We start from the raw sequence: 25,767 nt of genomic DNA, 5'->3' as shown, positions 1-25,767 counted from the left end.
AAGAGCCTTTTTAACCATTTTCGGCCGATAATTTTCGGCGGCCGAATATTCGGTGCATCCCTGGATATTGAGACTCCCGTATTGCTAGACATGCTTATCTCGAAAATCACCAAAACAAAACAGTACTTAACAAGTAGAACCCTGTCCCAACACGGGGCCCAGCACTGCACGGGCCACACTTGGAGCAGAGACATTTAGTCTGTAAAAGCGGACAAAAGTGAGCGGTGAAGACCAGCTCGCTGCTGCACAAATGTCCTGGATGGAAAAACCCTTGAACAAAGCCCAGGATGTAGCCAGTCCACGAGTAGAATGAGCACGCAGGCCCGTTGGTGCCTGCAAACCCTGACTCGTATAAGCCAGAGCTATCGCTTCCACAATCCAGTGGGAGAGCCGTTGCCTGGTAACGGGCTTGCCCCTATGAGGGTTAGCCCAGGATACAAAGAGTTGGTTATTGCATCGAAACTCTTTTGACGTGTCCATATAGGTGCGCAAAGCACAAACTGGGCACAGCAAATTCGGCCGCTGTTCTTCAGAGGAACGTAGCGGTGAAGGAAATGCCTCAAGGTCAATGGGGGTGCATGAGCCAACCACCTTGGGCACAAAGGCAGGGTTGGGCTTCAGCAACACTCTCGTTTGCCCCGGGGCAAACTGGGTGCATGAAGGATGTACAGAGAGCGCGTTAATGTCACTGACTCGCTTGGCAGATGCCAGAGCCAGTAACAACACTGTCTTTAGTGAAAGGTGTTTTATGTCAGCTTCTTCCAGGGGTTCAAATGGAGGTCGAGTGAGCCCATCTAAAACCACTGCCAAGTCCCATAAGGGCACCAGTGACCTGGAAACAGGGAGGAGCCTGCGAGCCCCTTTCATAAAACGGCAGACCAAGGGATGTTGGCTAGCCGTCTTTCCCTCAAAGCCCACATGGCATGCGGCAATAGCAGCCAGGTACACTTTAATCGTAGAGAAAGCTCTGTGTTTATCAATCAGGTCCTGTAGAAATGATAGAATCACCCCGACAGGACATTGAAAAGAGATGTGTCCCTTTTGAAGGCACCACTCCTCAAACACCCTCCACTTACAGTCATAGAGAGACCTGGTGGAGGAAGCCCTTGCACTCTGAATAGTGTTTATCACCTTCTGAGGAAGCCCCACTGTACTCAAATTATACCACTCACGGGCCAGGCCCATAGTGCCAGGCGCTCTGGGTGTGGGTGAAAAATCGTCCCCCCCGCCTGAGATAATATGTCCCTGCGTAACGGGAGCTGCCACGGCTGCCCACACAGCAGCTGATATATCTCCGCCAGCCAGTACATTGCAGGCCAGTGCGGAGCTATTAGGATCAGTGTGTGGCGATGTTTTCTCACTCTGGCCAGAGTTGGGGGTATTAGAGCCAGGGGTGGGAACGCGTACAGAAGGACCGGAGGCCAAACGTGCGTGAGCACGTCCACGCCTAACGGTGCGTTTAGATCGCGCATTGAAAAGAACAGCTGACATTGAGCGTTTTCTTTTGATGCGAACAGATCCACCGCGGCCCGGCCGTAACGCACCCACAGCTGACTCGCAATTATTGGATGTAGAGTCCAGTCTGCATATAGTGGTGCATCTCTGGACAGCAGATCTGCCCCGAGGTTCATCACTCCCAGTGCGTGCGTTGCTCTCAGAGAGAGGAGACGTCCGCAGCTCCATAATATCAGTTTGCGTGCCAGCATGTGTAACTGGAGAGAACGCAATCCCCCTTGACGGTTTGTATACGATATTGTGGTCGTGTTGTCTGTCCTCACGAGGACATGATGTCCTTTTGAGAAAAGGCAGAACGCGTTTCAGGGTGAGAAACACCGCTAAAAGCTCCAGATAATTTATGTGTGACCGTTGGAGATCTCTGCTCCAGAGACCCCTCACAGGTCGACCTTCGTATATACCCCCCCAGCCCGTCAGACATGAGTCTGTGGTGACCACTTTCCGTGATAGGACAGCACCCATAGGTACTCGCCGTACTAGAAAATTCGGGTGCAGCCAGTGTTGCAGTGCCATTACGCATTCCACAGTGACCATCACTCTCCGCGCGCCATGAAGCACGGGGTCCAGTCTGAGGGCAGCTACCCAGCACTGAAAATCTCTCATGTGTAAGCGGCCCAGTCGTACCACCAGGATGGCTGACGCCATGAGCCCCAGTAACCGCAGACATGATCTGAAGAGAACATATTTGCATGGCTGGAAATGAGCGAGGCAAGCCCTGAAGGCTTTCACTCTTTCTGCTGACAGGCGGGCTGTAAAGGGCACCAAATGTAGACGTAAGCCCAGGAAGAGTACAGTCTGGGCACGGGACAACATCCTCTTTTCTGTGTTTATTACGAAACCCAGGTCGAGCAGGTGTTTCAAGAGGATATTTGTCTGCGTAATATCCTCCTGCTCCGACTGTGCAAGAAGGAGCCAGTCGTCTAAATAGGTTGCCAGGTGAATGCCCTGTCGCCTTAACGGGGCTATTGCTGCCTCCGTACATCGTACAAACACCCGTGGGCTGAGAGACAGACCGAAGGGAAGCACTCTGTACTCGTAACAGACACCCTGAAAAGCGAACCTCAGATATTTCCTGTGTCGATAATATATTGGGATGTGAAAATACGCGTCTTTCAGGTCGATTGATGTGAACCAATCGTCCTGACGTACGAGGCGCAGCAGAGATGTGTGAGTGAGCATTCGGAATTTGTATTTTCTGAGATACTTGTTCAGAGCCCTTAAATCTAGGATAGGGCGAATTCCGTTCCCTCCCCGTTTGGGAACGAGGAAATATTTGGAATAGAAGCCGCTCTGACTCTGTTCGGAGAGTATTATGGATATGGCTTTCTTTTCTAGTAGCGAGAGAATCTCCTGCTCTAGAATATGAGCCGACTCTCCCCGGGCTTGTGAATGCACAATGCCCGAGAAGTGATGGGGGGTGACAGCGAATTGGAGTCTGTAGCCCCCTGATATCGTTTTGAAAACCCAAGCAGAGCTTGTGAGCACCTTCCACCTTTCGCTTCTCAGAGCGAGTGGAGAGTGATCACTTCCCTGTTGTCTGCTCTCTGTGTCTTTATTAGTTGTGTTATGAGGCCCTCTAGTGTCTGAACACGGTGGTATCCCAGGCTGACAACCTCGGTCGACACTGCGCATGCGCTCGTCGATGATGCGTTCACAGACTCGGTTACCGTCCGCATTCTGAGAGAGGCAACAGCCACTCTCAGAAGCGGAGCAGTCACCTGACTGTTTATTGTTTTTATTGTTTTTCTTTTCATTATTTTTGACTGCGCCCTTGGCTTTAAGCCTGGAAACGACAGTGGAAAATGTTTTATTAGAAAACAAGGACATGTGTTTGTGTGACTTGAACGAGCAGCAGAACCTGCTGTCTTTGACGTGAATTCTATCTCCCTCATGGCGCGAACTTGAGAATGACGTTCTGACATCACTCGAGGCGGCGGGAAGATGGGAGCATGGTTGCACCCCGGACACACATGAGCATTGAACATGTGTGGAACACGTTCTGGGGCTGGAAAACAGGGAACTTCCAGCTCTTTCACAGAGGAGAGGAGGGAAGGCTGTAAGGCTGCTCTCTTCTTTTTCCTCACCTGATGGCCGAAGGTCTGGGCCGGCTGTGCCTGTGTGGCTGCTGCCGCAACCGGGGACTTTCTTGGCCAGCTCGTCCTCGCCTCGTGTCTGGGGGGGAGACCCGGGGCGGGCTGTGGCTTTTGCCGTTTCGGGATCTTGAAATGGGAAGGACGTGAGGCAGCCTGAGTGAAGGTCTGTCGCGGGGCCGTTGGAGGCGGCGGCTGGACATTTCGGTGAAGACAAAGCTGGAGAGCCTCATCCTCCTTCTGTTTGGCCTCACACCGCTGCTGCATTGAAGCCAGAGCGGTGGCAAATATGTCCTTGGGGACAATTGGCATGTCCAAGACGTCCTCTTTTTCCCGGTCCGGAAGGTTCGTCAGGTTAAGCCACCTGGATCTCTCCTGCACCACCATCATCTCCAGCGATTTGCCCCTGGCTTGGACTGCACAGCGCTGCACACGGAGGCAAATGTCCATGATCGCTGTGATTTCGTCCCACACGGCAGGCTCAGGTTTGTTCCTCATGTCCTCACAGAGCTCCGCCTGGTAAGCGGTCAGCATTGACGAGACATTGAGCGCCCTGACGGACAAAGCTGCTGCTTTGTAAGCCCGTTCGGTCATTGCTGACTCGAAACGGTCTGCTTTTGTCGGCAGCGTGGGGTTCCTGCTAGGTGCCGAAGACAGCCGCGGTTGGAGGGGGGCTGCCACAAGCGGCTCCATAGGCGGCATGCGGAGCAAGCCGAGCTTCTCCATGACCTCAAAGTCCAAAGAGGAGGCTCCCTGGATTGGGGCCTTGCTGCTGAAAGGGCGGTCTCTCCACGAGACAGACACCTCGTCCAGCAGCTCTGGAAAGACTGGGAGAAGCTGCCTCGTCATCCTCGCGGCTTGGGGCAAGTTCTTCCCTCATAGCGAGATCTGGAGGTCTCCTTGGCTACATCAGGCCAGGGGATGTCCAGCCTGGATGCAGCGCGTTGGCACACGGCCTGCAAGTCCATGCTGAGGCGGGGCGAAGTTGGCGCGCTTTCGCCTGGGGGAGCGGACACCGCATCCGGCTTGGCAGCCTGAGCAGATGGGACGAAGATGTCATCTTCGTCTTCGTCTGAGTCGGATAAGAGGAACTCAGAGGTATCCTCTTCATCTTCCTCCATGTAATCCAGCTCCAGGACATCCTCTGCGGGTGGAACCACGGTGAGGTCCAGTTGGGAGCCCCAGCTTGTCACAGCGCGGGGCTCCATTCCCGCGGCTGCCGCCGCCGTTGAGCCCCAGCTTGACACTCCCGCGGCGGTCGCCACAATGCCTCGATTGCCGGCCGGCAAATCAACAGGCATGAAGGGGTCTTGTCCCGACAGGCTAGCTTGGCGCGCTAGCCGTCGGCGGAGGCTCTTGGTGTTGAAGCGGGCACAGTGTCCGCACGAACCGGGGGCGTTGATAGCCTTCCGGGCATGTTCCAGCCCAAGGCAGGACGAGCAGACCTAGTGTGAGTCCGTGCCCGAAATCTTGAACCCGCAACCGCAGAGTCGAGCCTCCGAACCTCCGTCTCCTCTGGTGTGAGGGAGAGAAGGGTCCATCCTCGCTCGCCGGGGTGTCGACGTGGAGGGACAAATAGTAACAGGTATGTTACCTTTTGAAAAAACCAAAACCGTACCGTTATTTAGGAAAAAAACGGCGGGGCAGATTTTAGTATTAACTGGTGTGCTAATAAATCAAATCTTTGTGCCAAGCAAAAGTAGCCGGCAAGCGTCCGGCGACCGAAGGTTAGCTTGTGGTTAAGTCTGTGGACAGTTAATCTAGCCCGGCTACTGATATTTTTGAGATGTGCTCCGAAGCAAGAAGAGGTGTATGAATGACGCTGCGACATAGCGCAAGCTACTTAAAGGGTGGGTTGATTCCCTGACGTAGTCGTCAAGATCACCAGCCAATCAGGATTGGCATAATGAGATTGATGCTTCTGATGCATACGCGTTGGGGCGCATCCCATAGTGAGACATCGAACAGAGTGTTATAAATGAGAACTGTATAGGGTTTTGCACTGATGGTGCAAGGAGCATGACTGAGTGCAGGTCTGGTTTTGTGGCTCATGTACGTAAAGTGGTCCCAAATGTGAAGGTAACACACTGTATTATCCACAGGGAGGTTTTTGGCTAGCAAAGCATTGCAGCAGGACTTAGGTGAGGTACTTGATGTGGTTGTTAGAGTGGTAAATCTTATTAAAAAGCGACCACTACAATCAAGGCTCTTCAGAGAGCTCTGCAAGGACATGGGGGCAGAGCATGAGCACCTACTCTTCCACTGTGAGGTACGGTGGCTCTCCAAGGGAAAAGTTCTACAGAGAGTGTGGGAGCTGAGAGAGCAGGTCATGGCTTACCTGAAAAATTAGGGCGCTAACCTTGCAAAGCATTTTGAGGACAAGCGCTGGTTGGCAAGATTTGCCTACCTTGTGGACATTTTTAACAAGCTCTACATGCTGAACACCAGCCTTCAAGGAAAAGAGAACAGCATATTGGATCTTGAAGATGGAATACAAGGATTCGAAGCACGCCTTGGTCTGTGGCATTCCCAGCTGGTTACAAGAGAACTGGCAATGTTTCCTGTTCTCACTGCCGACCAAGTAAGCACCGGTCTTCCCTTGAGTGACTCTGTGAAGCAGAACATAGTCGAGCACTTGTCTCAACTACAGGAGAACTTCAAGCGGTACTTCCCTGACTCACAGAGAGCTCAACACCTTCAGTGGGTGAAGTTTCCCTTCCAAGCTGTGCCAAAAAAGAGAGGGGTCTCAGTCAGGCAGAGTTAGAGGCACTGGTCACACTGCAGGTCAACAGGGGCAGTAAGATGCTGTTTGAAACAACCACTTTGGCACAGTTTTGGGTTGCTCATTTCCAGCAGACTGAGTTCTCCTGCTTGGCTAAGATAGCTGTACAAGCATTGATACAGTTTGGCACTACATACTTATGTGAATCTGGGTTTTCTACGTTAGCATACCTGAAAAACAAACACAGAAACAGGCTAATTCCTGAGCATGACCTCAGATTGGCACCTTCAAAAACCCAGCCCAGAATAGATCTGCTGGTTGAAAACTTCAACCAGCCACATACCTCTCATTAGATGTAATTGTTATTATATTATATCATGTATCAATATATGATATAATACCCCTTCTAGCATGTCAGATAAGAACATATTGTAAATAAGTCAGTAAAATCAGTTGCCAAGTGTTGGAGTTTCTTAGTCTCTCGGAGTGTTTTACAACAGCTCTGTTCATTTAAAAGTGTTTAAAAAATGTGTGTTCATAGTTTTTGATCTAGTGACAAACTTAATGTTGCACTTCTGATAATTTAAATGTGGTTTCACATGTGATGTACTGTATACACTTGACTGCACTTCCTATAGTTAGTGTTTTGTCCCTTTCTGTTTACAACATGTTTGTTCTTTGTTCATAATAGTTTAAAATGGTGTGTACATAGTGTTTGAGCTAGTGACAAACTTAATATTGCACTTTTGATAATTGTATAATTTAAATTTGATTTGTACAGTATATACTTGACTGCAATTCCCATGTTTCGTCTTTCTGCTTTGATCCTTATTTTTTCTGGGTAAGCTCAAAGGGAAGGTTGTCATGGTGAGAAACCTAATTGCTGCGAAGCACTTTTATAATTAAATAAACATCTTCATTTTAAATTCATGGTGTGTTGCATTCTTTGTTTATAAATGTAAATATTATTGAAAATCATTACATTTTTTGAGCTCGGGTCCCTTAGGACCACAACATTTCTGTTTTGGGTCTCATGCTGAAAAAGTTTGGGAACCCCTGATCTAGCGGTGTTCATGCACTGTGTGCACACAACAGATACTGGATGGTGTCTTTCCTCCATGCAAATAGATATGGCGCTTCTGACAATCAGCTGTAGAGCCTCTCACACATTAGCAAGAGACGGCAGAGCCAATCCTGTTGGTTATATTGAGTTAGGGAGGCGGGACTCGTAATACGAGATCTGTTGACCGTTTTTGTACTGATAACTGTGTTTGTTATTCTCGCGTCCAGGAGAGAAGCTTTAAAAAGGAGACAAATGGAGTCTCTGAGAAGGTTGAAATGGGTACTTTAATTAAAAAAGGCGCTGGTAATGTTACAAGCAGAAGATGTTAAGTGAGAAAAACAGCTGTGTTCTCGGGGGTCAGGGGTGAAAACGAGAGTCAGAGAAACACACTTTCAGCTGTTAAAAACCCCCTGGTGGCTCCTCCTCATCTGCCGGTTGGCGTTGTAGGGGGTATTCCCTCCTCCGATCTTCCATGTTGCTCATAACGGAGGATTCAGACATCGTACATTCAATATATACTTAAACACGCCTCTTCTCCTCATATTCTCTTTCATCACTTTTCATTTATTGCAATTTTACGGCTGTAATTCATACTTTAAAAATACTGGAAATACTTCACGGCATTTTGGTTTCCGGGAGTTCCGGATGTTGTCACATGCTACCCACGTCTGTAAACAATAACGTATTCAAATAAACTGTACCTTCATTTAGTATTCAGCAATAATAATATCTCGACGTCTATAGTTGTAGTGTTGAATCAGTAGGTTTCGGTTTGCATCACACCATGTCATTTCGCTACTAAATTCACCTCTATAGACCCTTTTACAGCCAACGTCATCAAAAAGTTGCGCGCGCATGTGGGCAACGGAAGTGGTGTTGTTTTCAAGCAGTTCTGAATGACAAAGACGAGGTAGCAACTGGTTAGCAAGCATTTACAAACTGTACCCAGCATCAACATGTCTGGTTGTTGCGTATACGGTTGTACGAATCGCTATTCCACCGGCGGACTAAAGTTTTATAGGATTCCGAGAGGACCACGACCATTTCAGAGCAACCGGCGGCGTCTGTGGCTGCAGGCGATTAAACGTGTGGACTGGAATGAGGACATAATCAAAATGGCTCGCGTCTGCAGCGCCCACTTTATATCAGGTAATGAGGTTATCTAGCCTACTCTTTGATTTTACGGGAGAGCCTTGTTTACATTAGTGATTGTCTGTATGATGTAGAATAATAATCAAATGCAGCTAAAGTTTGATAACCTGGCTTTAGATTTGCCTAGTAGCTTGCTAGGCTAAACAAACGTGTTTGTGTTTTATTTTTGCAGGCGAGGCATCATTGGACTCTAGTAGTCCTGATTTTGTGCCATCTGTGTTCATGTACACAAAACAAAGCCAGAACCCAAATTCAAAGATGGACAGGTAAGATTAGAGTTGACATCCTCTCAGTCGTTTTTTGTTTTTTTTACCTCTCTTGCATTGGTGCCTACAGCTGCTGTTTTGAGATATGGATTAGTCTAACTATGAATTTCTGCTGTTACTGTAGGTACCATAGGAAAAGGAGGAGAACTGACACTGCAGCAAATCAACGTGTTACTTCTGAAACTCCAGAACAAGAATGCAGCATGGATCCAGAACAAGAATGTAGCATGGATCATTGTCCTGGTATGAATATATTTATGAATATATGAATATATCATCTTACAATTAACTGATTGATTGTCAGGGTTCCCACCCTCACTGAAAGAGTCAGTGTGCTCCTAGTGTGTTTGTGCTCCTGCCAGGCCCACTGCTCCAATTGCTATGTATGTCTGTGTGTGACGTGTACACTGGCTCCTGGATGGGTCAAATGCAGAGGAAAAATCTCCCCCTGGGATCGATAATGTATCTTCTCTTCTGTCATGGAAAAGTTTTGAAAATTCACTTTTCTATATTAAAGCTGAAGAGGATATCCCAGTTCCAAAGAGAGAGTACGATGATCTGAACCTGAGATACAGTCAACTTCAGGAGGAATATGTCAACCTGCGACAGGAGTTTGACACACTACGAGCAGAAAATGTAAAGCTGAAAGAGGAGCTGCAAAAATCTACATTCTCCTACACCACTGTTAAGTGCAACATTGGACAATTGATTTTTCTCACAGGACTGACCTCTGTGGTCTTTGAGTGGCTGATTACAAAAATGATGGGCAGCGTAGAAAGAATTCACAACAAACTTACAGTAGAGGACCACCTATTGATTATATTGATGAAATTAAGGTTGGGCCTATGTAATACTGACTTGGCTTATAGATTTCAGGTATCAAAAACCACCTTATCAAATATTTTGCGGAGCTGGGTCCCTGCTATGGCCTTGGTCCTCAAGCCACTCATTAAATGGCCAAGTAAGGGTGCAGTACTTAAAAATATGCCAAAAATATTCAAGCGCAACTTTAGAAGATGCCGGTGCATAATAGATTGCACAGAAATGTTCATAGCTAGACCCAGTAATCTGACTTCCAGGGCCCAGACATGGTCAAACTATAAACACAACAACACCATTAAATATTTGATCGGCATCACTCCAGCTGGTGCAATTTCCTTTCTGTCTCCTGGGTGGGGTGGACGGGTTTCAGACAAGCAGATCACTAAGGAGTCAGGTTTCCTCAAACTTTTGGAGCCTAGGGATGAGGTTTTAGCAGACAGAGGATTTCTCATCAGAGATGAGCTTGCGGCCTATGGTGCAACCCTTCGTATCCCTCATTTCACAAAAGGAAAGAAGCAGCTTTCTGCACAGGAAGTGGACACATCTAGACAACTTTCTCGTGTGAGGATCCATGTAGAGCGAGTTATTGGTCGGTGGAGAAACTTTAAGATTTTACAAACAGTTATTCCTTTGTCGCAGGTTGACATACTAGATGATGTTGTTATTGTATGTGGTGCCCTCACAAACCTCTGTAAGAGTGTTGTTCCCAAATGAGTTACACATAACCATGTATGACTTATAAATTGATTTTACATTTGTAAAACATGTATATAGGCCTACTGTACTTAAAACTGAATGCATTTTAATAAACCTCCCCACATTGGCTGCAACTGGTGTGTCTAATGGTCCTTTCCCCCCCAGATTATCTCAACAATTCAGAGTGCAGTATCACATTTATTTGTAATGTTGTTACTAACAGAGTTTCATTCCATTCAGGTGCCATTAAAGTGCCACTAAACATTAACAACATAAAAAGTAGGAGTATGTACAATATATTAGAATCAAACTGGTTCTGTATGTTGTAAACAGTAAATAATAATTTTAGGTCGCAAATTATCTCTGGATACATATATAGCATTACAGAATAAGACTTAAAATATCTTGTTGCACTGAAGTGCATCTAGACACAGCTTTCAATAACAACATCAAATGTAAAGAAAAGGCTGATGATGAATTCATTGTTTCAACTGTAATGCAACTTTAACAACCAGGGAAAGACAATCCATAACCGACATCTAACAGCATATCTGGCCATATCCGTGTCACTGTTTTCCAGGCTCGTCAGCACTGCAGCACCTGGGTTCACATCCCGCAGTTCCCGGATGTCATCATCTGTCAACACTGATAATAGAGCAACAAAAAGACACAATTAGTGTGCTGCATAATGTTCACATTTTAAGAATAATGACTGAATTATTCTAAAACCAGACCAGTTAAGCTGTAGATAACAAACAATCGAATTTCTAGAATCAGTAATCTGAAGACAAAAGGACAGACATATTCAAACTAACATAACAAATGATACTGAAACTATTCAAACTGAGCGTGTATGTTTACAAAAAGTCATGATGCCACGTTGGTCTGTAGGCCTTTTCATCTCTGCATCACCAAGTAACACCTTTCTCAGGCTACATTATGGTGTCAAAACACTGAGGAGAAATCCTGAGAATTAATTAAATGCACTATGGCAAAAGGAAACTTATCTAGGCTCTGTCAACTATTACATGCCTCTGGGTGTGATACTATTCTTCCTAGCAGATGTTGAAGCTGCTGGAAGTTGCCTGCCAAGCCTCTTTGGTTTGTGGAAGCTGATTTCCCTCAATGGAGCTGGTCTGACTTCTTTCCTGCTGGTGTCTTTCCACATGCACACTCCAGAAGTAACCGCTGCTTTCTCTGTCCTTCCCATCCTAACATAGAGCTCAACTTTGAATAATATTGCAGCTGCATGGCTGCAGCATGACCCAAGCCTGAAATTTCACAAAATCATAATAAACATACTGGGCTTGAAAGTAACATTTGCTCTCAAACAAATCTCAGCTCTGGTTATGAAGTAGGTAAACATCTAACTTACTAGACATGTGAGTATCCTAAGCTTAATCAGGTTTTGAATGTAACTGAATGATATTGGCTGCTGACATTTTGAACCCTGTTGTCGCTGTGTTGTTCATGAAAATGTTAGTTTCAAACCCTGGTTATGATGAGAAAGTTACAGGGCAAGGCATACGATTTTTGATATGGAAAGGAGAGTAATAGCCAGCTGAAAGGACAGTAACAAGCCCCTGAACTGTTACCTACAAGCCCACAACACCAAATAATAGGCTACTTACCCCGCCATACAGGTGCAATTCGCTGTGAGGACGTAGTTTTCTCGTTGGTTGATTATGACCCAAGCCTCATACATCGTTGTCTTGTGTCCTTGTCTTTGACTAGGGAGAATTTCTGATCTCAAAATACAAAACTCTGAGTCTATGTCATGGTATTTGACGTTCTGTACATGACCACAGACAACGTATTCGTAAGCATCCACTGATTTATAGGCTCGTAATTTCTCTGGTGTACACGCTCGGTTTCTCAATTAAATAGGTATATATATCTGGCCACTGTATATTCGGCCACTTGCTAACGTCTTCAACCCACTCATCAATAGAACACGGATCTGGAAGTCGGACACCATTTGTCAAAGTCAACTTGTTAAGGTAACATTCACGATCTTTAGTTGATAATCCCCTTGCGTAGCTTGACAAGCTGTTTATCTCTGCCATCCTTCTGTTGCCACAATGCGCGCGCATACGTTCTACGTCATCATTGTGTACAAACACAAAAAGGGTCTATAGGAAATGGTATATTAGCCACATGCTAAATGCTAACCGGAGATGAAGACTTTTCAGAATAAAAGCTTAACAACTGGTTGTGCACGAGAATTTCTCTTTTTTTCAGTATAAAACAGCATTTAAACTGACGGTATGTTTAAGCTACATTATACCATCAATACATTGATTTTAATTTCTAACAGTACCAAATGTACTTGTAAATCACTTTGGATAAAAGCGTCTAGTAAATGCGCTAAATGTAAATAGCCTACGTTGACTAGAGACTCACGGTCCGTTAGATTTAAAAAATGTTGGTAGTGACGATTCAGTAGTCGCTGGATATTGGGAGGGACCCTACCGTCCCTACCCAATTATTCACCCTTGGAACACACAGTAATAACTGTTACGTCTAATACAGATGTAGCACCTCATTTTGCACGTCCCTACCTCATTGGGGCCGTGACCGGCACAGCGTCGGCCCTCGCTGAAAGGAAAGCCCCCAGTGTGACGTAGTGGACACTAGAGATGTTAAAATTCACCGATTCGCATCGGTGCACCGGCATAAACGTTCAAGATGCGAGTGCACATGTTGAAAGAGTGCACATCGGCTACAGTTTGGGTTGAACTCGCAATGCATCGATTGTAGCGTCTTTGCATCGCTAAAAAAACGATTCATTCATATAAAATCCCCTCATCTTGTCAACGCTCAGCAGAGACGATCTTTGATCTTTGCTTCGTCACTACGGAGGCAGAGAGTCTCAGTTATCAACAGACATGGAAGTCGAGGAGAAAGAAAAACACAGCGCACCGAAAAATACCTATAAATCAAACGTTTGGCAACACTTCGGATTGTTCAAGAAAGACGGTCAACTTGAAAAATCGCTCGCAAATTGTAAACGATGCCGTGCCGCTTTAAAGTACACAAGTAGTTTGAGGAACTTAGCGACGCACATAAAAGAGGCGACATGGGGTCTGCAGCTGAAAAGAGAAACCTGGAAGTTAGACATATGAGTGAAATCTCTCAGTGAGGTGTTCTGTCAGAGAGAGTGGTGTTTAGTTTACAGCAGCCTGTCACGGTCAATAATAGTTTAAATGTCTTCCTTACTGTAAGCCAGTGGTTCTCAAACTTTTTCTGTCAGGCCCCCCCTTTGGAGAAAAAAAAAAGTCGGGCCCCCCCAAAACGAATAATCAGGCTCAGTGGCGGCGCCAGAGATTTATTTTGGGGGTGCTGTGGGGTAGCTTGACGTTTCATAGAGGGTGCTCAAACATTTAGGGTTTCCCATTAATGTACCGGTCGCTACAGTGGAATTTTCTACTGCAACAATCCCCACGCAAATACACAACGTACCCGCGACTGTTACAATGAAGGCTCGATATTCAGCTCACGGCATATAGGTGTAAGCAGGGATAAAGTGCTATTTTTATAGGTGGTGTGTGGACGTCACATAGGGGGGTCCGGGGGCAAGCTTCCCCGGGAAGATTTATTTTTAAATATTGAAGTTAAAAGCATAAATCTGGTGCACTTTGAGAGCGAAAGGAAGAGATCTATGGATACATCTCTCAACACCCATATGAAACAGAAATGTAAACAGATTTACTTTTTCTTGATGGATATTTTACAAATCACCCTTTTAAACTTTATTCTTGTTTTACTGTCATATAGTATTTCATACCTGTTTTTCATTTATTCTCTTATTTTTTTATAACTATAATGATCATATAAACGTGTGCCTCGGAAATAATTATTTACATTAATGGTGACCAAAACATTTGAGACCCACTGAGATAACACTGAGAGAGTCCTTTAGCTCTCAGTCTGACAGGAGAGGACTCTCCTCCACTTTGTTGTTGAAAAAACTCCTTATATCCGTTAGCGTAGCTCGCTAGCACCAGAAGCTAACAACAACGATCTCCAGTACCGGTGCGCTCTCTCTCTCTCACGCGCACACAAAATGGCTCGTTCCACACACACACACAGAGCCGAGCTTTAATGAAACAGAGACCCAGACGTAATAGTACTGTACTGCATCATATTATTTTCGAATCAATAATTTTTCAAATTATGATTTTTTTTTTTTTTTTTTAAATCTTTTTTTTTTTTTTTTTTATAACCATTTTTCCTCCTCGTCTCTCGCGCCCCCCCTGGCATGCCTCTGCGCCCACCAGGGGGGGCGCGCCCCCCACTTTGAGAACCACTGCTGTAAGCAGTTATGATAGAGCTGCTTGTGAAAGGTTATTTTTATTCTTTATTGTTCATATAGAAACCACTGCTTTCTGCTCACTGGTGAGTTGGCCTATGAGTGTTAAGCACATCAGGCTGGCAGTTGTATGGGCATTGCACTATGGTAGTTGTTATTTGCACATTGTTAATCATGGGCAATGCATCCTTAAATTGTTTAACTGTGAGGTGTTATAACATTGTACCGTACTCTGGAGAGCTTTTTAAGGTAAAAAAGGGGAAAAAAAGAAACAGCATGATGGGATGTGCAGTACTACTGTATTAGAGAGAACCAAATATGTAAAGCACTTTTTTGTTAATGAATGATTTGCTGCATATAAGGAATTCAACAAAAATCCTCTGTCGTACCATATTGAAGTATCTTTATTTTGATTGGTGTTGAATCGTATCATATTGCCCCGAATCGCATAATGTTGAATACAATCGTATCGAACTGTATCGCAACAGGGGTGAATCGTATCGTATCGCATCGCCTGGTGTTTCAAATGTATCGTTAATGTATCGTATCGTGGCAACGTATCGAGATGCGCATCTCATCGGCCTCAGTGATGGAGATGCACATCCCTAGTGGACACGGCTCAGACTTGTTACGCCCCCTTGATAAATGATAATGGCAACCAGCTGCAATGGATCATGGATCCACCAGGGGGAGCAGTGATGGATGCTGCCACAATATAACTCATATGAAATAAACAGCTGATTCCTTAAACACACAGCAGCCTGTTGTTTCAATGCATAAAATAGTGAGAAAACATGCCTCTGGTTAATAATTACATAACTTATTTTCTCCATAAAAGCTGGTGGGTTGAAAGCAATACGGGAGGTGAACATAAAACTACTGTGTCGAATATAGAAGAATTGTGATGCCGTGGCTTTATCTGAAAACTGACGGCATTTCATTTGGCCCGGGACACACATATTTATTTGGATCTGTTTTAAACAAGTTTAAATAAAAGGCTGGAATGTTTCTTGCTCTGCCAGGTACAACAAGTTGGATTTATCTATGATTACTATAGCGCAGTGACCATCAACTGGCGGTCCGCGGGCCACATCCGGCCCGCCAGACATTCTCATCTGGCCCGCACAGCGGGGTGACTGTGGCGTTGGCGGAGTTGTTAGTGCGTTCGCCCCCCACTCATTTTCTTTTACAACTTCTCGTGAAAAATGTGCAGTACCGGACTCCAACAGAGAGGCAGTAGCTGCGGGACAGTAGACTGCGTACTACGTAGCCTTCCCTGCCCTGAAGAAGAAGTGATCCTTTGTTAGCTTGAAGAGTCTGCTTTATGCGATCCACAGCAGTAGACCCGCTGCGAGGCTCCGGCGACTTCACAGTACATGCATCCCCCACAACCGAGTCCAACAGAGAGGCAGCAGCTGCGGGACAGTAGCCTGTGTACTGCGTAGCCTTCCCTGCCCTAAAGAAGAAGTGATCCTTCGTTAGCGTGAATAATCTACTTAGCTTTATGGGCTCCGCAGTGCCTGAGCGTGCTCCACTAGCACCCCCCCGGTCAACAACTTCGAAATTCTGGGCTATATAAGAATAGCTGGCCCGCAATAGTGTCTATTGGATACATTTTGGCCCTTGGGGTTTCCGTCCTAATGCCGTCTTCACACGGACGGTGAAATGCATTAATCGGAGCTATTACACTAGACGAGGTGTGTTTTCCGACAACACGCCGGCCATAATGTCCCTGCACCCGTATAGCACTTTGACAGTACTTCCTGTGGTTTATCACACTCACATGCGCGCACCCACTGGCAAGTGGGGAATCGTGTCTCATAAGGGGTGCCCAGTTAACATCGTATGAAACGGATCTTGCCGATCTCAACGAGACGTTATGGGGAAATGTGGAATTCTGGAGAGAGATGACTTTACTCTGAAATTATAGTAAAGACCGCATTAATTTTGCCTTTTTCCTGCAATACCGGGCATTTCAGTTGATCCCACTAGATGGCGCACTCTAGACACAATTGACCTTTGCTGGAGTCTGGTCTATTCTCTGGCCCCACTCGGCAACCCGGCAATATCAAATAACCATATATTTCAAGCTTACATTGGAGGGGGCGAGATTAACCTGAGCAATAGCAGTTCATGGCGAGTACGGCGAATACCAGTTGTAACAAGCAGTAGCGCTGAGCAAAGTGACTAGAACGCGACCACACACTTATAACAAACACTTATAAAGTCAGGCAACACTAACCAGGCTTAGTGTGATTCTGTTTATTAGCAGCTATTGGATGGAATCAATACATGGGCTACATGTGGCCATCACAAGTAAAATCATAACGAAAACTACGCCGGTAAAATATGCGTGTAGAAAACTGCTTATGCCACAATATGATAGCAACAAGTAGTCAAGATAGTCTGATTAGCTAACATCACCTGTATAATGCCAGAAAAACGTTCATAACAGCGTTGTGATGCCAAAAAGCTTTCAGACTAAAACACATTCACTGCTTGTGACAGTCAGACAGGCTGCCGTGAGTTAACGGGAGAATAAACTCCGGGACAATAAACTCCGGGAGACGAGCAGCACTGCAGCAGGCAGTAATGCAGCTGAACCACATTAATAAACAATGCACCACGGCACTCTGGAGAAAGGTATAATGTTGAAGAAGTAGTTCTTTAATTTAATCTGGCTTCATATAATTCAAAACTACCCGACGCAGTCCTCTATTGATGTTGTTTTGAGCGGTGTTGCAGAGAAAATCAGTGACGTAAAACGCTGTGTGGGTCAAAAATGACAAAAAATGACGCAAAAAATGACGCAAACGATGACGCAATGACGCAATAATTCACCTCTGAACCTGCACCTGTAACAATGAGTGGACCAAAGAAAAGAAAAGTCAACATTGAGTGCCGAGTGTATAATGAGGAGTGGACAGCTAAATATTCTTTCACCGATCTGCTACTGGCCCGGCCTCTCCGTCAAATTTTAAAACTCATAGTGGCCCCCGAGCCAAAAAGTTTGCCCACCCCTGCTCTAGAACAGGGTTACAATACGTAACCCACCGTTCTTGCAACAGGGCCTGAATTTCTGTTGAAAGGAAACTCCTCCTGGGATGATAAATTTGCCTCTCGTACACCCCTGAATGGAGGAGGGACACTGCAGAACCGGAGTGAGTAACCCAGTCGCAGTATCATGTCCACCCATTCTGTCAGTACACAGCTGAGCTTCCATTCCCCATAAAACGGTGTTTTAGGGGACATGCAAGGGGCTGTGGAGCCGCAGCTAAGAAGCTGGGGTACTCTCTGGTGGCCCCCTCCTCCGGCAAACCAGGGTGAATGGCAGAATTGGGTTGGCTGGGGCGAGAACCGGGGCCTCACTCAAGGCACGCCGAAGGCTGTCAAACGCTGCTTGACATCGCTCAGTCCAAACAAAATCACTGTCCTCCCCTGGCTGTGCTGTTGGGTTCATTCCTCGGATGTCTGTGTTTGTGGCAATAAGGCTGTGGTTTGGTTGGGGTTTTTTGGGGCATGGCTTTGCATCTTCCCCTTTATGCGGGCCCCGAGTCGTTTCCCTGGGCCCGGTGTACCTTGTCCTGGCTGACCACACCCCCAGCAGACCCTGGTACTTGGCCTGCGTGTTGGCTGCAGAGACACAGCCCTTATCAGTTCAGTCATTTCAGCAACCCATGCAGGCCTGTCCTCCTCCTTGCAGCTCCTCACAGCCAGTGGACCCGCCCCTTTGCTGTTCCTAGCAGCTACACTCCACACATTCTCTCTCTCAACAGCTGTTTCCAAGGCCGCCTGCAAGGCCTGTGGATGCTGCAGCTGTACCTCGACCCTAAAGTCAGCAGGGAGGAGGGCCCTGATGAATTGGTCCTGCGCCAGCTCACTCTGCACTCCGGGTGGCATTCTAGAAGGTGCAATAAAAGCGTAAAAGTTCCAACCACAATTCTGAGTAGGCGTTGTAGTTTTTGACACCTTGACAACGGTTACAACTGTTACGAAGACAATGAGTCAGGATGCAGGCGGACTACGTAAAAGACTTGAACCAACTTCCTGGGCCAGCGAATCTTAGAGACAAACTGTCCTTATTGTCTCTGTTAATAAATGAAGTCTCTGTTAATAAATTAAAGTATAAAGTTTGCATATTTGAAATAAAATGTTTAAAGAAAAAACGTGATTCTAAACATGACATTGAAAATGTGTTCTGCTTTCATGAAAATTGTTCATATTCCCTCTAAAATTGCATATTATTACTATAAGTCTTTATTTGTATTTTAACTTTACAGTTTTAATTGTTCATTAAGTAAAAGTTGAACATATGTAACCTTCTTCTCCCTCAAAGATAGAAAAGGGGAAACCACCTGATGCAGAGAGGGAGGAGGCAAGAGACCATAAAAGATGATGTGTAAAAAAAGATTGGAGGCTTATGAGAGGCTTGAGAGCTTGGGGGAACCTTTCTGAGGCCCAAGCCCTGGGCTCTTTTATACCTCATTCACACCAACGCAACTCCGGTTCAACCTCCGTGCTAGAGCTTTTCAGGTTCAGAACCGGTTCTTCGGTTTAGCTCCGGCTCTTTTCACACTGCCAAGAGTCCGACTGGTGCTGCGTCATTGCGTCATCGTTTGCGTCATGACGTAACCGTTTGCGTGCCTGCTTCATAAAGCCAAACCGCGCAGAAACCCCTCACAGCTGACACCGACAATAACAACAATTGCCGATTGTGCTCCAGCTTCCTCTGTACCTCTTCGGAAGACCAGATTCCCAGTAGGTAGCTGGTCTCTTCAGTGGACCACTGCTGCTTGTTAAGTTTCTCCATCGTTGTGTACAAACTGGATAAAACGCCGGCTTTTTCTTGTTGTTCAAGAGTTCAGAGCCAACAGGAGACGAGGTGCTGGAGTCGGCCGGTACACCGACAGGACTCGGGGAGCTGGCGTCGGCCGGAGAGCCAACAGGAGACGAGGTGCTGGAGCCGGCCGGTACGCCGACAGGACACGGGGAGCTGGCGTCGGGCGGAGAGCCAACGAGCCACGAGGTGCTGGAGTCGGCCGGTACGCCGACAGGACACAGGGAGCCTCGAGAGGAGACTTGAGAGGGAGCTGGCGTCGGCCGGAGAGCCAGTACTTGAGCCGAAACTTGAGCTGGGACCATGGTTGCTGGGGCCGGCACTGGAGCCGGCACTGGAGCCGGAACCATGGCTGCTGGGGCCGGAACCATGGCTGTTGGGGCCGGAACTGAGGCTGGAACCATGGCTACTGGGGCTGGAACCATGGCTGCTGGGGCCACGGCTGGAATCCTAGCCTTGCGTCTCCTAGAGACCTTTTGGAGGCTCCATGGACCTCCTAAGGCAAGGCGGGATCCCAAGAAGGGGCTTGAGTCTGGCACTCAGGGCTGCTAGTAAAAATTCTTAGCTTCTCAGGCAACAAGCCCCTAAGCCAGGGCCTGCTGTCAACCTCCCTGCGTGCCTCGTTAAGGGCAGCCTCTTTGGCCTCTCTGGATGAGGCCTTCCTCCAGTCATTGAAAATACATTCCAGATTGTATTTAAGCTCATAAAGCTCTTGGCTAAAAAAAACTGCTGGGTCCACACTGGTCTGTTCGTACTGTCAGGTTGTGTGGAAAATGGGACCCAAGTGCAGTTTAAAAAAGGACTAAAAAGGGTAAGGTAACAAAAAGCGATCTTTAATATCAAAAAGCCGAAGGCATGAAAAAACAAGAAACTAATTAACAGAAACAAAACCGGGGAGCAAGACAGACAGGAACAAACTTACAGACGGGAACAGGCAGGAGACACGGACAAGCATAGGTGACAGGGACATGAAATGACGACGAACAGACATGGAGCACAGGGGAAGCCAAGACTAAATACACAGAAGGGTAATCACAGGACAAGACGCAGCTGGCAGGGGAGGCAGAAACACAAGGGCAACAGGTGAACACAATGAGGCACAATCAGACACAGGAGGGAAACTAACGACAGGATAACAAGACACAGGTGGGAACAGAACAGCAAAATAACAACCAAAACAAGACAGACTAAAATAAAAACGTGACATGACATTAGGATTGTGGCACTTTGAGTGCAACCATAATGCTAATGTGGCCCACGATGAAATTGAGTTTGACACCCCTGGTTTAGATAGTTCACTTTAGTCTAAGTTATGTCAGTGGGTCTCGTTTTGATCACAATTTATGTAAACAAATATTTCCAACCTTTATAATTATTAGGATAAATAAAAACAGGTTTGAAATCATTCCAATGTATACTATAGGACAGTAAACAAAAAATATCGTTTAAAACTGGAGAGATAAAAAAATATGCATAAATAAATAAATGTTAACTGGTATAATATAATATAATAATGAACCACAAAAATAGAATAAGTTAGCCTACATTTATTTGTTATTGGCTATGGTAGGTTATTGGAAATGTTCACATACTTATTTGATTAATAAAATGCAAACCGATCTTTTTCATATGGGTGTTTGGAGTTGTACCCCCTAGATATGTCTCTAGTAATTGGGCGCTCAAAGTGCACCAGATTGAAGCATTTTACTTTAAAATGAGATGTGATGATCACCCCCCAATTAAAAATTGGTCAGAACCGGCCCTTGTGTCATCCCCACAGCACCCCCCATTTGAAACATGTTCCCACGGCTATGATCATAAAGCCTTAATGCAATGAAATGTAAAACAAAAAAGTTATGATTGATGAAAGTAGTAAATCGGTCAGATTTGACCCGAAGACAACAGGAGGGTTAAACTTCATGATACTACCAGAAGTGAATACAGTACATACCTATGACAGTGAGGATGATGCTGCTGCAGGCTAGAATAACTCTGCCTGTGGAGCTCCGGTCATAGATCCCCACATGGCACTCATACAGGCCGTCATCCTCCATCTGGACCTCAGGAAGCCTGTTAACGTACACACAATTACACACAGGTCTTTATAATTTCCATTTACAATTTCATCATCTCAGATGTTGAAGTGAGATTAGATCATTTTCTGGAGATTAGTTTCCCCCTAAAGCTCTGTCTTTAAAAACATACTGTATGTGTTAATATAACACAGCTTGGCTTGTCTCACCGCACAGTGGACTGGTAGACCAGATCCTCAGGTCTGCGGTAGTCCTCCATGTTGGAGTAGTTGGTGTTGTACATGGCATCATAGGTGAATATCTTCTGCTTTGCACTTCCTCCTTCAGTCACCTGAGAGGAAAACCAACATTCATTACCCTCACTGACTCTGAATACAGCAGACCATGTAGACATGAAGTCCAATATTGTGTGTGTGTCGTGGAGCAGCGCAGCAAAATGTTCTGCGAGATCATTCTGGAGGACTATCTTTATCTCAGCCTTCCATCAACTGATTTATGGGCATTTCACTACTCTAGATAAACCAACCAGCAAATCATAGCAGTGCTGTTAAAATATTTAAAGTGTTTCCTCTCTGCTTTCAGATGTCATTTTAAGTGAATCGTTGCAGTGTCTCTGGTCCCTCTCACAGTCCCGGCTCTGGGATTACGGCGACCTGTCCAGGGTGTTCTCAGTCAGAATTTGTGAAAAGTATGTTCAACTATGTCTCTTCAAACACGTATGTGGGGACAACATTTTAGCCTGTTAAGCACTGAGCCTGTTTTTCAGGTCTCAGGCTCGAAAATGACATTCCCAGAACAAATGACCATATCTTCCTTTCTAAAAGGGTTAAATTAATAATCTTTTTTCTCAAAGTAATGATAAACATGTGAGTTGGATGTAGAAAAGTCAGAATCAATATAGATGTTTTTATTTTAAAGGTCCCATGTCATGCTTTTCTGGTTATTACCAGTCCCCTTCTGTCTTATGAAGGTTTTTATGCATGTAAACGGTCTGCAGAGTCACAAACCCTCAAAGTACACCCTGTAGCGAGTAAAACTCTAACACAGAAAATACCTCCCCAAAACGCCTCGTTGGAGATACGTCATTGTCCATTTGATTCTTCCGGGTACGCATGATGTCAACCGTACCCGGAACGAAATGGACCAATCCGTGGAGCCGTTACGTTACGTCCGCAGAGCCGTTACGTTAAGCCCCCGCTGATTGGTCCAAATTGACCAATCCACGGACTTCCTCACACACACACTCAGTGCAAGCAGCTCTGCAGATTTCTCCTCCCTGGCTGCAAGCTGATAACAGACAGTTGGTTATTGCGGCAAAATTCTCTCTGCAGACTCATTCTCACAGCGTTTATCAACCTTTTTCTTACTCAATATCAAGCCACACTTATTGTTTTTACTTCGGCTGTGACTTTGTGTGTGCTCAGGATGAGTTTGGCTGTGTTTCGCTGTGTATCGCTAAACAAGGAAACAACACCTCCACGGAGCTTAGCGCGATTCACAACGTCCTGACCAATCAAAGCACACTGTGCTCACAGGGAGGGTGTGGGCTGGAGCTACTGGAGCTACAACGAGCTGTTAAAGGCAGAGAGTGAAATTCAGTGAATACACATAGTTTACAGAGATGCTGTATGAGAAACCAATGTGAGTTTGGAAAATTGCACAATATAAATCTATTCTAGTAGACCTCAACAATTGAATTATGATCAGTGGAAATGGCCATGACATGGGACCTTTAAAGAAAATTCAGATTGAACATAGTAAAAAACTGTAAATTAGAGTGTTCGTCCAATAATTCTTTTTTACTTATAGTGGAAACTACCCTTGGATGATGGTAAGGTAGATGTCATGATTCTCATGTTATGTCACGTTTATAGTTTTGTAGGTTTGGGTGTTTTTGCTGTTTTCCATGTCATGTTTTCCTTTGGGTTATTGTCTGATTATGTTCACCTGGGCCCCTGTGTTTTCTCCTCCCTCCTCACCTGTGTCTTGTTATGTGATTGAGTCTTGGGTGTATTTAAGTTCTGGGTTGTCTGTCTGTCTTGGTCGGTTCGTCTTGTTCCCTGACTAGTTCTGCGGTGAGTGTTCTGTTTGTCATTGTACACATATATCATAGCCTTGAAATAAAGGAAGTTTCAGTTTAAATCTGCATTTGGGTCCTGCTTGTTTCACAAACCGTGACAGTACGAACCGACCTTAAAATGGACCCAGCAGATCTTTTGAAGCTACAGGCGGAACGTCTTGGATATTCTCTGGAGTATATTTTTTATACGTGGAAAGGCGCCTCATCTAGACGGGGTAGAGAGGCTGCGTTGAAGGAGGCACGTCAGGAGGTTGCTCGCAAGCCCTGGCTCTGGAGCTTGTTGCCCGAGTGGCTTAGGATTTTTTCACGTAGCCCTGAGAGCCAGTCCTCATTTTCTGACCCTTTCTTGGGGTCTGGTCTGGAGTTTGGGGGTCCACGAAGCCTCCAAAAAACTCCTAAGAGACGCAAGGCCAGGGTTCCGCGCCCAACAGTATTGGTTCCGGCTCCAGCGCCAGACCCAGCAGCCGTTGCTCCGTGCTCCAGTGCCGGCCCATGCAGCTTTCCTTCCATACTCCATTACCTGGCTTACACAGCCAGGGTCCAGGCTTCTGCTCCGCGCCCAGCAGCCAGGGTTCCGGCTCCAGAACCGGACCTTACGGCCATGTTTCCGGCTCCCGAACCGGACCTTACAGCCATGTTTCCGGCTCCAGAACCGGACCTTACAGCCATGTTTCTGGCTCCAGAACCGAACCTTACAGCCATGTTTCCGGCTCCAGAACCGGACCTTACAGCCATGGTCCCGGCTTCAGTGCCGGCTCCAGTAACCATGGCCCCGACTCCGGCTCCTCGTCACCTGCTGACTCATCGGCCGACGCCAGCTCCTCGAGTCCTGTCGGCGTACCGGCCGAATCCAGCACCTCGTCTCCGGTTGGCTGTCCGTCCGACGCCAGCTCCCCGTGTCCTGATGGCTGTCCGTCCGACGCCAGCTCCCCGTGTCTTGTCAGCATACCGGCCGACTCCAGCACCTCGTCTCCGGTTGGCTGTCCGTCCGACGCCAGCTCCCCGTGTCCTGATGGCTGTCCGCCCGACGCCAACCCCATGTCCTGAGCCGTTGGAGGTCCCGCAGACTGCTCTTCTGCCGAGGGTCCTGCCAACCCCATGTCCTGTGCCGTTGGAGGTCCCGCAGACTACTCTTCTGCCGGGGGTCCTGCCAACCCCATGTCCTGTGCCGTTGGAGGTCCCGCAGACTACTCTTCTGCCGGGGGTCCTGCCAACCCCATGTCCTGTGCCGTTGGAGGTCCCGCAGACAACTCTTCTGCCGGGGGTCCTGCCAACTCCATGTCTTGTCACGTTGGAGGTCCCGCAGACTACTCTTCTGCCGGGGGTCCTGCCAACACCATGTCCTGTGCCGTTGGAGGTCCCGCAGACTACTCTTCTGCCGGGGGTCCTGCCAACTCCATGTCTTGTCACGTTGGAGGTCCCGCAGGCTGCTCTTCTGCCGAGGGTCCTTCCAACCCCATGTCCTGTGCCGTTGGAGGTCCCGCAGACTACTCTTCTGCCGGGGGTCCTGCCAACTCCATGTCTTGTCAAGTTGGAGGTCCCGCAGACTGCTCTTCTGCCGAGGGTCCTGCCAACCCCATGTCCTGTGCCGTTGGAGGTCCCGCAGACTACTCTTCTGCCGGGGGTCCTGCCAACCCCATGTCCTGAGCCGTTGGAGGTCCCGCAGACTGCTCTTCTGCCGGGGGTCCTGCCAACCCCATGTCCTGAGCCGTTGGAGGTCACGCAGACTGCTCTTCTGCCGGGGGTCCTGCCAACCCCATGTCCTGTGCCGTTGGAGGTCCCGCCGACTGCTCTCCTGCCGGGGATCCTGCCGGTCCTGTGTCCTCTTCCATGGGGGATCTTGCCGACACCGGCTCCTGACCGGCCTCCGGAGCTGTCTGGTCTTCACCCCTCCTCGGACTCTGCCTTGCCCCCGGGCCGTCCGCCCGTGATTCCCTCCATGGACTCTGCCTTGCCCCCGGGCCGTCCGCCCGAATTCCCCTTTTTGAACTCTGCCTTGCCCCCGAGCCGTCCGCCCGAATTCCCCTTTTTTGAACTCTGCCTTGCCCCCGGGCCGTCCGCCCGAGACCCGTCTTCCAGACCCCCTCCACCCACCCTGCTGGATTTTTTTTTTTTTTTTGGGACGTCTGGAATCCGTCCCTTGAGGGGGGGGTTATGTCACGATTCTCATGTTATATCA

General features: G+C 47.1%; 2 protein-coding genes and 1 long non-coding RNA gene across 6 annotated transcripts in view; 1 reads left to right on the top strand and 2 right to left on the bottom strand.

Annotated features, from left to right (window-relative positions):
• Window positions 1-24,657, top strand: part of LOC307037890 (uncharacterized protein) — a 29,365-nt gene extending 4,708 nt beyond the window's left edge. Inside the window, exons 1-4 of one of the 3 annotated variants that reach the window (XM_079679090.1) lie at window positions 8,269-8,539; window positions 8,715-8,808; window positions 8,933-9,051; window positions 9,326-10,402. In XM_079679090.1, coding sequence (XP_079535216.1) covers window positions 8,347-8,539; window positions 8,715-8,808; window positions 8,933-9,051; window positions 9,326-10,344 — 1,425 coding nt within the window. In that variant the 5' untranslated portion in view covers window positions 8,269-8,346 and the 3' untranslated portion in view covers window positions 10,345-10,402. Of the gene's footprint in view, window positions 1-8,268; window positions 8,540-8,714; window positions 8,809-8,932; window positions 9,052-9,325; window positions 10,403-19,496 lie in introns of those variants that run through there. The other 2 variants (XM_079679092.1, XM_079679091.1) reach the window with 2 other exon arrangements.
• LOC307037889 (immunoglobulin superfamily member 21-like) overlaps window positions 1-25,767 on the bottom strand; it is a 166,295-nt gene that overhangs the window by 28,734 nt on the left and 111,794 nt on the right. For both annotated transcript variants that reach the window (XM_079679088.1, XM_079679089.1), the window contains exons 3-4: window positions 21,718-21,839; window positions 21,427-21,545 (exon numbers count right to left, since the gene is read on the bottom strand). In XM_079679088.1, the coding sequence (XP_079535214.1) occupies window positions 21,427-21,545; window positions 21,718-21,839 (241 nt within the window). The remainder of the gene's footprint in view (window positions 1-21,426; window positions 21,546-21,717; window positions 21,840-25,767) is intronic.
• On the bottom strand, window positions 9,532-14,537 carry LOC307037896. Its single transcript, XR_013807807.1, has 3 exons — window positions 11,958-14,537; window positions 11,359-11,537; window positions 9,532-10,971 (listed from the first exon to the last, which is right to left on the bottom strand). It is a non-coding gene; the product is annotated as an uncharacterized lncRNA (long non-coding RNA).

The sequence above is a fragment of the Notothenia rossii genome (genome assembly GCF_949606895.1).
Source record: "Notothenia rossii genome assembly, chromosome: 4".
In the NCBI taxonomy this organism is placed as follows: domain Eukaryota; kingdom Metazoa; phylum Chordata; class Actinopteri; order Perciformes; family Nototheniidae; genus Notothenia; species Notothenia rossii.
Note: the sequence above shows the minus strand (reverse complement) of the source record. Positions and strands in the feature narration are given on the sequence as shown.